The 12,395-nt window shown below is 30.9% G+C and overlaps 1 protein-coding gene across 1 annotated transcript in view; it reads right to left on the bottom strand.

Annotated features, from left to right (window-relative positions):
- LOC107445955 (protein O-mannosyl-transferase TMTC1) overlaps positions 1-12,395 on the bottom strand; it is a 380,735-nt gene that overhangs the window by 58,814 nt on the left and 309,526 nt on the right. Inside the window, exons 9-10 of the mRNA XM_071187075.2 lie at positions 8,297-8,461; positions 4,932-5,045 (exon numbers count right to left, since the gene is read on the bottom strand). Coding sequence (XP_071043176.2) covers positions 4,932-5,045; positions 8,297-8,461 — 279 coding nt within the window. The remainder of the gene's footprint in view (positions 1-4,931; positions 5,046-8,296; positions 8,462-12,395) is intronic.

Below are 12,395 nucleotides of genomic sequence, written 5' to 3'. Positions count from 1 at the left end.
CAAAAAGAATAAACCAAAAAAAAAAGAATAGTTTAACTTAAAAAAATAGAAATTTAACAAAAACATGTTTTTCAGCTCTATTCAAAATGTGTCGGGTAGCCCCACCCAGTTACAAAAATTATGTACTTTTTTTACTGTTTTTTCAAATGTAAATGAAAATGATCAATGTATTGACAACGGATAAACCTCATTTATCATTTTTATCACAAAATTATTTTATTTATTACATATTTATATACTTCTATCATACACTATTTATATTATATACTATTTATATATTCCATCATTTAATAACAACAAATGTCATACTTTTTATTATTATTAATGTATATTAATATGTTATAATTATAACATTCAGATTTGAAGCAATAAAATAATAATCTTTGCAACCGTACATTTATCGACGAAATAAAATTGGGCGGTGATACGCGACATTCATGGGAGCGGGGGTACCCAAAATCCAATTTTTTTGAAAATTTGTAATTACTCGAGCAATTTTTCACATATAAACTTCTTTCTTTGTGCAAATTAAACTTAAGACCACATACTTTAATGCTGTATGTATATAAAAAATTATTTTTTTTAGTATTAAAATGAAGTTTAATCGAAGCATTCAACCAATTTTTCTTAATTTCATGACTACTGTATTCAACATATTTTCAAAACTATTGTTCACCATGTTATCAGCTGCATAAGTACTTGAAACTTTGAAAAAAACCTTTTTTTAATATAACAATTAATGTCCGATGGCCCATTGACTTGAAAAAATATTCTATACATAGGAAATTGACAGTGGGCAGGGGTACCCGACACTCCCGTACGTCTAATCCTCTGAAAAATCGGTGATAAATGGGTGGAATTGTTCGCGAGAAGTCGAATTTTAAATATCTGACTATTTTAAAATTCAATTTCACAGGAACTTTTAAGTACTTCTTTGCGTCTGATTTCGTAGCATAAAATATTGTCTGCATTAATTAATTAGCATACTTAAGTTAAGACCTTTAGGATTGCATCCTAAAAAGATATTCAGGGTGGTCATTTTTTTTTTATTTTTCCAACTGTGTTTTATTTCTTGAAGGATATAAAAAAAGCATTAATCACTAAAATCGCAAATGTTTTATAATTTCCTAGCAACTCTTAAAACACTGTAGAGAAGAGCAAAGAGTTTTTAGGTTAAAAGAACTAATTCGTAAAAAATGGCTTCAGAACAAAATACTATTTCATGAAAACATGAATTAAAATTTTTTAATAACTCCTCATATTTAACCAATCTAATTTTTTTTTATCCAAAATCATTTTGAATATTGATGAAAATTAAGTTCTCCAGTTAAGTTTGTCTTCTAAAAGTAGTGAAGTAGTTAGTAGTCACTACATTTGTAATAAAGAAGTAGATGTAGTTAACTACAAAGAGTTAGTTTTTCTAACCACAGGTTTAAACCATCTAAGTAGTAGGTCAGCTATCGAACGCTTACTGAACTAAAATAAAAAGCATGTCATACTTATAGAACAATTTATCTAGCTCTAAAAGTATGAATATTGTATATTTTTCTCGCATCACTTTTAGGGGTCATACAAAAACTGATTTCGTAATATGCGTTCATTTTAAACACGTGTTCCACCTCTCTTTGGTGCTTTTCTTTCAGTTCCTTGTCTCTAACTACATATATGTTTTTAAGAGGGGATAGAACATTCGCCTTCTGATAAGGTAAAGTGAGTTCGAATCCCAGCGATGGCTTGCACCCCAAGAGCTCAAGCTCAAGAAAACTGAGATGGGCATAGTAGGTCTTGGTCCTCTATGGGCTGTTGCACCACTGAGTTTCGTTCAGTAGTGGGTCATTTTTTTTACTCTGTAATAAAATATTGCTACATAGCTTTTACTTCTCTGAGATTTTTTCTTCACATTAACTATGGAACTTTCGCAGTTGCTGGAGGTTACGTTTTGCGCCTAATCATGCATCACGTTATAAACATTCAATGATTAAAGTTCTTCGATTATCTAGTTTAAAAAGTTCTCTTGGGGATTTATGAAATTATGACAATTTTTTTTATTGAGTAAGGCTTGAGCCGCGAAGGCTCAGGGGACAAAGCGTTCGCCTTCCAATGAGGTGAACCGGGTTCGAATCCCGGCAATAGCTGGTCGATACGAACTCCGCATCCGGCTTGCACCGACCACAGAGCTCACGTCAAATATCCTTAGTGGTAAACGGATCATGGGTTAGAGTCCCTTTGCCGTCAGGCTAACTGTGGGAGGTTCTAGTGGTCTTCCTCTCCATGTAACACGAATGCGGGTCGGTACCTTTAAAGAGGCAACGAAGGCAAATTTCTCTCAGTACTTGATCCAGGAGTTCCCTTGTCTTCTGGATTGGGTTCCAAATGACAAGGCTACGGAGTTGAACATGGTAGTCATAAACCCAAAAATTGGGTCTTCTGTTCAACGACGTTATAAAAAAATAAAAATAAAAAAAGATATCGTTTAAACAACAAACAATAGAAGATCCATAACAGCTAATGAACAATTGATAAGACAGAACAAGCAACGGCTGAAAAGCTGCCCGCGAATCCATTTCTCCCTTTTTGTAAAAAGGGAAATTGTATTTATTGGTTTTATCTTGTGTTTGCCATGCAGTTAGGGATGGTGAAACTAATTAATTTTGCTGAGTAATTGTTCCCGAATCCGCCCCGAGACAGATATTTAAAGTAAACTCTCCTCCATTGATTTTTCTTTTGGAACAGAAAAGGTGTGTGTTTACGAGTAAAAAGGGATTTCTAAAGCATGAAACTCACAAAGCGAGTCGCAATTCATCAAAATAGTTTCCGTGTTGTAAGGGATTAAGAGGACTAGTCAATGAATCAAACTGTCTGCTTTCTAAATACAAACGGTTCATAAATTGTGATATTTTTTTATTGGGGTTAAAAACAATGAAAGGTTTTAATAGCGGGTACGCTAAATATTTCGCTGACAGGCGAATCGATTAATCAAAATTGCCGGTAAAAACTGCTGCCATGCGTTTTCTACCAATACATCTTCTCAGCAAAATTTCAAGTCAGCATTGCAAAAAATCTTCTTGAATTGGTAAAAACAGATTCGCTTCATTTCGATAAATCTCTTAAGAAGATAATTGTCCTTTCGTGCATCCTCATTGGATGCAAATATCACGTGATATGAGTCTTAATGGACAGTGAAAATGAAGATATCTTTTTTTTCTGTTATCAGCTTAAAAATCAAGGAAGTCATAATAATATTTATTTGTAATTTATTTTTCTATTCTTTATTTAAAGGTAAATATTTTTTATAAGCCCATGTAGAAATCATTCTTCGTTAAGATCGTGATTATTAATCAAAATTAAGGGTTTCCCAAGTCAAAACTTTTGATGGATCAATCTTGATGGTAAGCATCAATAACTCCATCATGAACCATTATATTTTTTGATATTAACCAACATGAGTACTCAATGTAGGAATTCGGACTGATTTGTGATGGTAGAGCATAAGAATAGCAACTTGTTTTGATGTTTTGTTAATGTTGAACCATCACGAATTTCCATGATAGTATCTTAGAAATCAAATGTTGGAAAGAATTATACACTATCACCATAATAGCACTATCAGGAACAACCACCATCCCAATGTAGGAATTTAGACTGATTTATGATGGTCCCACATAATAAAACCCAAATTGTTCTGATGGTATATTCCTGAGAACAAACTAGATTCCTCATTAAACCATCATGGAAATGTATGTTTAACTCCGTAGCCTTTTAATTTTGAACCATACTGAAGACAAGGTAACTCCTGGATCAGTACCCCAAGAGGCATTGATTTGTTCAGGGAACATGGAGGACTTTGCGACTCGACAGATTTAAGGTGCATCAGTCACCATTTACTACACAGGGAGTCTTCGGAAAGCCTGGGATCGAACCCATGAACTCTTGGACATGGGCCCAGTGCCCTATCAACCAGGCTATCCCAGGCCTCTAATTCTTCGATTTAGACAAAATATCCTGCACAATATACGTTTCTTCCCGTATGAAAAGAATCGAATTTTGATTTCGCGTGACATATTCAGGGTACGTAGCCAAATCTTTTAACAAAAAATAAGCACCTTTTAAGTATTTTTTTTAACACTAAAATATTTTTAAGCACTATATGCGTTAACAAAATGCAAAATAATTTTCAAAGATTTTACATAATCGTGGTCAATTGACTAGTTTCTGACAAAGAACTGTTTTCTTGATTACATTAGCCACCATAAAAAGACCTAGAGATATTTCTCCCTTCGATTTTAGAGGATGGAAAATGAAGTATGAAATTGAGAATATCTTGCAAAATGCAGCAGAGCTGCACTTGAGAGTGCAATAATCTCATCGAACCCGGCTCAGTATAAGCACATGCGGATAAGCAAGTATTTCATCAAAAATATAAAATGATTGGCTCTTTCACACGCTACTGACCGACGGTACGCCGAAAAGTATTGTGTTTGAATGAATTGTGAAAACCACGCTTTTGCATTCGTTTTGAAAATCTACGTAGTAAAGAAAAATCTCATTTTTGAAAAAGAAAAAAATGAAGCCCCTTTTAAAAAATTTCAATAAAAAAAGCACCCTTAAGGACTTTTGAGAAATGAAAATAGAAAATAAGCACATTTAAGGACTTCTTAAAAATGCTACGCACCATGATATTTTTTATCCTTCAATTTAGAAAACTACAAATATCAAAGATTCATCACGTAGTTAAACTTAAGAGCATTTGCTGTCAGTAAGAGTTGATTTGGCGCAGATTAACGATCCTGTGTCCATCCTGTATAAGAAGGCTGTCTGCATAAGAGACTTGTAATAGAGGGCCCATTAATGCGCGGCCCATAAAAGGGGGTCCCCTTTCGTTTTATGGGGTGGTCGTAAGGAGAGACGTGATTCGAAAAGGGGTGTCTCACCTGAGAGCTATTCTGTAATGTTCGATAGCCAGAAATCTGTCGCCAACGTCCTTCTTGTAGTTGGCGTAGTTGAAATGAACTTTGGCGTTGTGGGGAACTGATTCTAGTCCTGATCTGAATAAGAAAAGGAAGAAAAAAAAACATGTAGTTTATTAAAAATGAAATAAAAATTTTATTTTATAAACATACGTTCATAAGGATTTTAGGCCTGGATCATTTTACGAGTATCAGCAAAAAATCTATATTTTAAATTTTTAAAAAAATTCCAAAATGAGAAATGACAGAAAAGAATGAAAAAAAGCTTCATGTTCTTTTTGGAATATTATCTAACCGCAATTTTCCTTACAGTATAAGTATGATAGCTATTTGACAGTTTTTCCTTTTTGAGTGGTTATGTATGAGACATATTTATTATGAGACATTTTTTCCAACATATTTTTGTAATACATTTTTGAGAGGAAGCTATACAGTGGAAGTTGCTTTGACGGACGAATTTCGTTCTACTTCCATTGCTATCCTAAATTTAAAGAATGGAAAAAATCGGATCTTCACGTTCTAGGACTCAATCTTAATGGTTCGAAGGGATGACCTCAAATATGCTAATTAATTAGTGCAAACGATATGTAACGAAGTTAATAAATCAGACACAAACGTTCTTTCTTGGAATAAACATTTTTTTTTTCATACGGATTTGGATTTTTAATCCCCAAAATATAGCAGGTAGCCGGAATCTGGGAAATAGAGCCCCAATAGTTTGGCCAGGAGAACCGTCCAAAGTTTTGATCGTGCAATATTAATTTTACTCTTTGCGTATTTCATCAACGTTTTAAATGAATTGAAAAAACGTTTGCACACACTTATAAAATTCTTTATCTCAACATAATTCCACGCAAAATATGACTTTTAGTAAATGTTTATTATTTTGCATTATTTTATTTAATAAGAGTCGAAAAGAAATTTTATTATAAGGCATACAAATTTTTACATCGCTTTAAAGATTGTAATTTTAAATTACAAAATTTGAGCAAAATCGGTCGAATAGTCCCTGAGAAATCGAATTTTTAAAAACGTTATATTTTTAAAGTACAATTTTTCTGAAACTGATAGACTGATTTCACTCAAATTTTGTATTTTACTATTTAAAATTACACTCGTTAAAATAATGTAATAAAAAATTATACCTTATATTTTAAAAAATATTTCCGACTCCTATTAAATCAAATAATAAAAAATAAGAAATATTTGCTAAAAATTATATTTTTCATGGAACTATCTTTGAATAAACGAATTTTATGATTGTCTGCAAACATTTATGAATTCGCTTTAAAATCTCTCCAGATATGGTAAAATACACGGAAAGTCATTAAGGGGTTTAAACTTAGGACTACTCTCCTGACCTATCTATAGGGGCCATATGTCCTACTTCTTATATTTCAGTGGTCAGAAATCCGAATCCATTGAAAAAGGAACGGTATGTTTATTCTGAAAAAATATGTTTTTGTGCCTAATTTAATACAGGGTGAGTAGCCACATTTTTCAACAAAAAATAAGCCCCTTTTAATTACTTTTCAAGCACTCAAAAATATTTTTAATCACTTTCGAAAAAAAAAAATCCTAATTAGGATCTGCGCAGTAATAAAAATAAATTTTTTTTCTATCGTTTAAAGTTCTTAATTTATAAACGTAAAATCAATAACATTTAAAAACTTTACATAATCATGGTGAAATAACTAGTTTCTGATAATTATTGCAGAGAAAAATTTGAAAATCTTGAATTTTTTTTCGTAATTCGGAACGACATACGGCAAGGAAAAAATCTCCTTTTTAAAGATAGTAGAGTAAGCGTTTTTTTTACAAAACGTGAATAAAAAAAGCACCTTCAAGGGCTTTTAAAAAATGTAAATCGAAAATAAGCACCTTTAAGCACTTTTCAAAAACGCTGCGCACCCTGTAGTAACTTAAAATATTATCTGCACTAATTTATTAGCATATTTAAAGTCACCTCCTCAAACTATTAAAAAAGTTATTCAGGTTGGTCCGTTTTTTTTCCGCACTGTATATCTTTCCAACGCTTGGAATTTTCACAAGGATCCGAAACTAATCAATTAAGGCAGGGCTCGAAAAACTGCCCGTCCGCCCGTCCTCGGCGGTCAAAAATTCCCCGCTGACAACAAATTTCTCGAATTTGACGTCCGCGCGGACGGCCATTTTCCCGTTAATGTTCGTGATACATTTTCAATTTTTGCTGTCTTACAAGAGTTCAACGCCTCACTTCTAAAATGATCCTCTAATCTAGAAATACAGCAACATATTACGCATGGTGAAATTGATGTTTTCTCTATATGGGAGTACTGCAGCTGTTGAAAGGGGCTTTTCAGCAATGAACTTACAAGAAAAACTCATTACGTACTAGTCTTAAACAAGAAGCGTTAAACGCAATTATGAACATCTACCTAAATGGAAAACCCTTTTCAGATTTCCGAGCAGAAACCTCTGTAAATCATTGGCTTGATTGTGGAACTGACAAACGTCATATTTGATTCATTTAAAAAACACAGTTCCCATGGATAAATTGACATTCCAAATAACTTGACTTTCGTCATTTAAATTATTTCATAAAGGAAATAAATTATTTTATAAAAAAAATACTAGCTTTTACTATTAGTAACCAATAACCTAGTACTTCTTTTATTACTGTATAATGTAATCCTAGTAACTACTTACTCATTGTGCAATTTATATAAATGTTAGTATTAAATAAGAGAAAATTATATTTTTATTTATATAGAAGCTACGGGTTAGTTTCAAAGGAGGACAAGTACATTAAAGGACAAGCCGTCCTCGGGGACGGGTAAAATTTCTGAGTTTTTTCGAGCCCTGAATTAAGGATCCGTCAATCTTCATAAGGATCATAAGGATGTGTAATGAAATATTTCTCGGAAAAGAAACATTTCATTAGTTTTACACAAACTAAGGCGTTTTCGGACTCCATGTTTATACTAAAATTAAATACGCTATTTATCACTACGCTAAAATTAACATTCCTACGTTATTTGTGAGATGCATTACGTCATTTATGAGCATGCGCTGTATTGCTAAAGTCATGTGGAAATTCAGCGTACCGTTACTGTGTAACGTTGGTGTAACGTAAAAGCTCTCCCTTGGTAATGGTTTCCCTTTCAGCGCACATTTCAATATCTGAAGTATTTAAATCCAGTATTGAAACAAATTCCAAAATTTTTCACACTTTGTATAATCAAGACTATAATACATTTTGAAATTTTGCAAAAAAAAAAAATTATATCCTAAAGAAATGTGTTTTTTTCCCCTCCAGAATTTATGAAAATAACACATTAAATACTCACTTGACTAAAGCTTCTCTTGACAACCAAACATTATTTCTAGCCATTGTTTTCACAACAAACAACATGATTAGGAAAAGTGCACCAACGCGGCAGAGCCAGGCAATAATGGCTCCCCGTTGCATTAACCGCTGTAAGCCATGACTCACCAGAATACAGAAGCCAAGACTGAAAATAAAATAAATAAAGGAATTACAGTTTCTGCCAATAATCGTTTCTGCAATCTATGTGAAATGTATACAGTTAAAATTTTTCTTCATTGGAAGATGTCGAAAAATTTTGATGTGTCGCTACAGACTGCAATGTTTAAAAAAGTGGCGACAACTTATCAAAGAGTTTATCTTAAATTATTCTTAGAGTTTTTCTAAAAGTATATAGAGATATAGATTTTTAAATTTTATAGTAGTTTAGAGTTTATTTTAAATTATATAAGACTTTAATTTTCACGTCAATTTTTAGAAATCGGTTGGTCTGTTGTAATACAAATATTTAATTAGTAATAGCTTACAATTAAGAGGCGACTCTTGATCTAGGGCGACTTATTTCTTTTAGGTTTTTATTAGTTGATATAAATCATTTTTTGAAATCTAACTATATATATAACATTTGTAATTAAAAGTATATTATTGTAACAAATTTGGCGAGTTCACATTTGCAATTTAATATTTTGGTAAAAAATATACTTGAGCGTGCCCCTTGGCGAAATTGGCGACTTATGTTTGGCGCCATTCCTGTTTTCGCGGAAAAGAAGAAAAGAAGAATGGCGGCCAAAACATAATGATATTTCGAAAAAAAAAAAAAAAAACAATTTGGAAAATTTCAACAAAACATCGGCCAAAACTTTATAAAATTGCAATGAACCCAATATAAGCAAAATTAATAAACCCAATAAAATGCATTTTGAATCGAAACAAAAAATTAATGGAGTAAGCACAGTTAAAAAAGGAAAAAAAAATTCATTTCTTCATTAAGCTTGAATATCCTCCGATTTAGGTGCACAGAATTCTCTAATAGCAGATAGATACTGTCTAAATTTATCATGAATAAAATCTGTGTACCTCCATCGCCACATAAATTCGGCGAAATACGAATTAAAAAGGGCGTCTGTGGTACCGGATTGGTGGTGAAATTTTTGTCTAAAGTCACTTTTTATGACTGCCCACATACCTTCGATCTTATTGACCAGAATCAAAAGTTACCTTACCAGCCGATATCCAACGTAGAACTAATGGACCTCTAACATTACATATACCATTGAACATTTAAAAATAACGTTAAAATCTAAACCAATCAGAATCACGATTGGGTTTCAACATCGCCCAGCTTGGCGATCAACCGTGATAACAACTTGGCGAGAATCAAGGGGCACCCTCAATTGTAGTCTACCCGTAATATCTGACACCGACTTAAATAATTATGCAATCTTAAATTGTAACGTAGAATTACGTTTTTCTAATAAAAATAATACTAAGAAGAACAACAACAATTCTCTTTAACTCAAATAGTAGAAAATTCAAATAGTAGAAAACTAATAAAATTAAAAACGTAATAACAGTATAGGTACCTTTAAATTAGAAAAACAGAAATATTTATAGGAAAACAGTACTTATGACTTACATAAATTTTATGCTGATGATAACCTAACAGATACGAAAATGAATTGGGAAAACTGGATCCTACCATGTGATTTTCCGACCAATAGAAAAGCACAGTCAACAAAAGAAAACTGCTACGCCATTCTTTAGATTTTAGATATACTTTGATAAATATTTATTAAATAGATTATGCATCAACTGATAAAATCATTACATTTTTCAGCTAAATTTAAAGTAAATTAATCGTATCTCAGACTATTATTTTTATCAAATGAGTAGCGATATCAGCTGCGAATTATTTAGAAATTAATATTATATCTAATAAACAGTCTAAATAATAAATTTTCAAATAATAAGTAGTCAATAGAAAAACTAATGAATCAATTGAATTAATTAACTTCTATTGATAGAACAAATAAAATATAACAAATATGTTATATTTTAAGTTAAGGTTCTTTTTTAAACGCGTTGGGACCAAAAGTTGTTGGGGGTGATTAATTTTTTTGCTCAAAATCAATATTATTTATAAATAAAAATCGCAATACTATTAACAAAGCCCATAAACAATATCCAAATAGATCATTGTTGCTTTTTTTCCTTTGTTTTTTGCATTATTTTTCGAAACATCGTTTGTCCGTTAATTTTAGCAAATTTTAATATCAAAATGGCTTAAAATAATGATTCACTAAAACTCTATATTAAATGCGAATTCATATTTTAAACAAATAAATTTCAGTAAGTAAATCCCCCCCTTATTGGAGTCGTATTTGAATAGTTTTCAAATAAAATATCCCAAGTTTATCATATTTTTCCACTATAAAATCTAGAATATAAAAAATGGGGATTGTTTACAGGAATAAAACAAGGAGGAAAACGATTTTATTTTAACATTCCTCTTTTGCTTCAGTTTCTTCAAGCGGATAAGTTTCGAGCAAACAATAATGCAGGGAAAAAAAACATTCCGCGTGTCGAATAAATTCTAATTTATATTTTGTACTGTTCTTTCTTACCTGTATGGCAACTTCTTTTTGGAAAACAATTCCCATTATTTGTTTTATATTTTTTTTTCTTCTTGGAAAGAGATATTGTTGCTGTTTTGCCTTCTTTTCTGCATAGTTTAATCTTTCTCGTATTTTATATCAAATGCGGAAGGAATACTGCAAATATTACTTTTATTTCATCTGTGGATATCTAAACTCTTTTGCGCAGACTTTTGTCTTCTGCGCAATAATAATTCGAGCGCAAGATTTAGCTTTACCTACAGCAAAACGAGATTTTTTTTAAATCTCATTAAAGCTTCTAATACATTCTATTTTATTTGCAGTTATGCAATATAAATTTTTTCTTTTTTAAATGCTCTGCCTAACTTTCTTAATATCAAGTTTTTTCTTCAATTTGTATTCCTTTCCATTTTATGTATTGTGAATTTGTCGTACATGGCCAAAGGAAAGAAAAGTGCACTTTTATTTCATTTAGATATGCTACACAAAAGATGTTATTTCCTAAATTCTTATATATTTAAAGCCGAGTTTTTGAAAAGGTTAACTTTGCGAATTTTTAAAATTCAAATTTAAAATAAGTCTTGTTGATTACAAATTGAATTTATCTTATATTCGTGTTATATTATATTGAATAAATTTCTAATGAGAAGATTTAAAAATTAATTCCCACTAGCGAAATCTGGTGTTGACCAGTATTTCTTTTATTTATATTTATTGAAACACCTAATTGTTGGAAAAAAGGATTAATTAACCAATTTCACAACGAAGATAATAAATTAAAGCTTTTCATTTAAGTTATTCATTTGCTTTAATTCTGAAATCTTATTTCTAAAACAAAATCCTATTTAACCAAGTTTACATTTAAAGATAAATTACAGCGTTTATGTTTAACATATTTGGATATTTTCAGTAATTTGATAAAGAAAAACATAATTTCATCAATTTTTAAACTAAGATGATAAATCAAGGAGTTTCATTTAACTTATTGGAATATTTTCTGTGCTGATCGCTGGAAAATAAATCATTAGTTAACTAAGTTTATAACTACGATAATCAATTGAAGCATTTCACTTAACTCATTTATATGGTTATATTCAGAAATCTTATTGCTTAAAAATTTTCCTATTTTTACCAAGTTTGCAACAACGATAATAAATTAAAGCATTTTGTCAAACTTCTTTGAATATTATTTGCAATCTGATTGTTAAAAAAACATTAAACCAATTTTGCAACTTAGATATTTATGTAAAGTGTTTCATTTTAACTTATTTGAATATTTTCTGTACTCATTGCTAAAAAACATTTTTTGATCAAGTTCACAACTAAAGTAACACCATTCGTTAACCAAGTTAACAACTAAGAATGACGAAATAAAAATGACATAATATGTATACAACTACTGAAACAAGACTTAACCGTAACATATACCGAGATTCCAAACCATAATTTTTAACATATTTCTATTCTCAAAATAGATATATTATAATCCATTTTTTTAAGAAATTA

Source organism: Parasteatoda tepidariorum, chromosome 9 (genome assembly GCF_982258835.1).
Source record: "Parasteatoda tepidariorum strain Cologne lab strain chromosome 9, Ptep-v5.0, whole genome shotgun sequence".
In the NCBI taxonomy this organism is placed as follows: Eukaryota; Metazoa; Arthropoda; class Arachnida; order Araneae; family Theridiidae; genus Parasteatoda; species Parasteatoda tepidariorum.
Note: the sequence above shows the minus strand (reverse complement) of the source record. Positions and strands in the feature narration are given on the sequence as shown.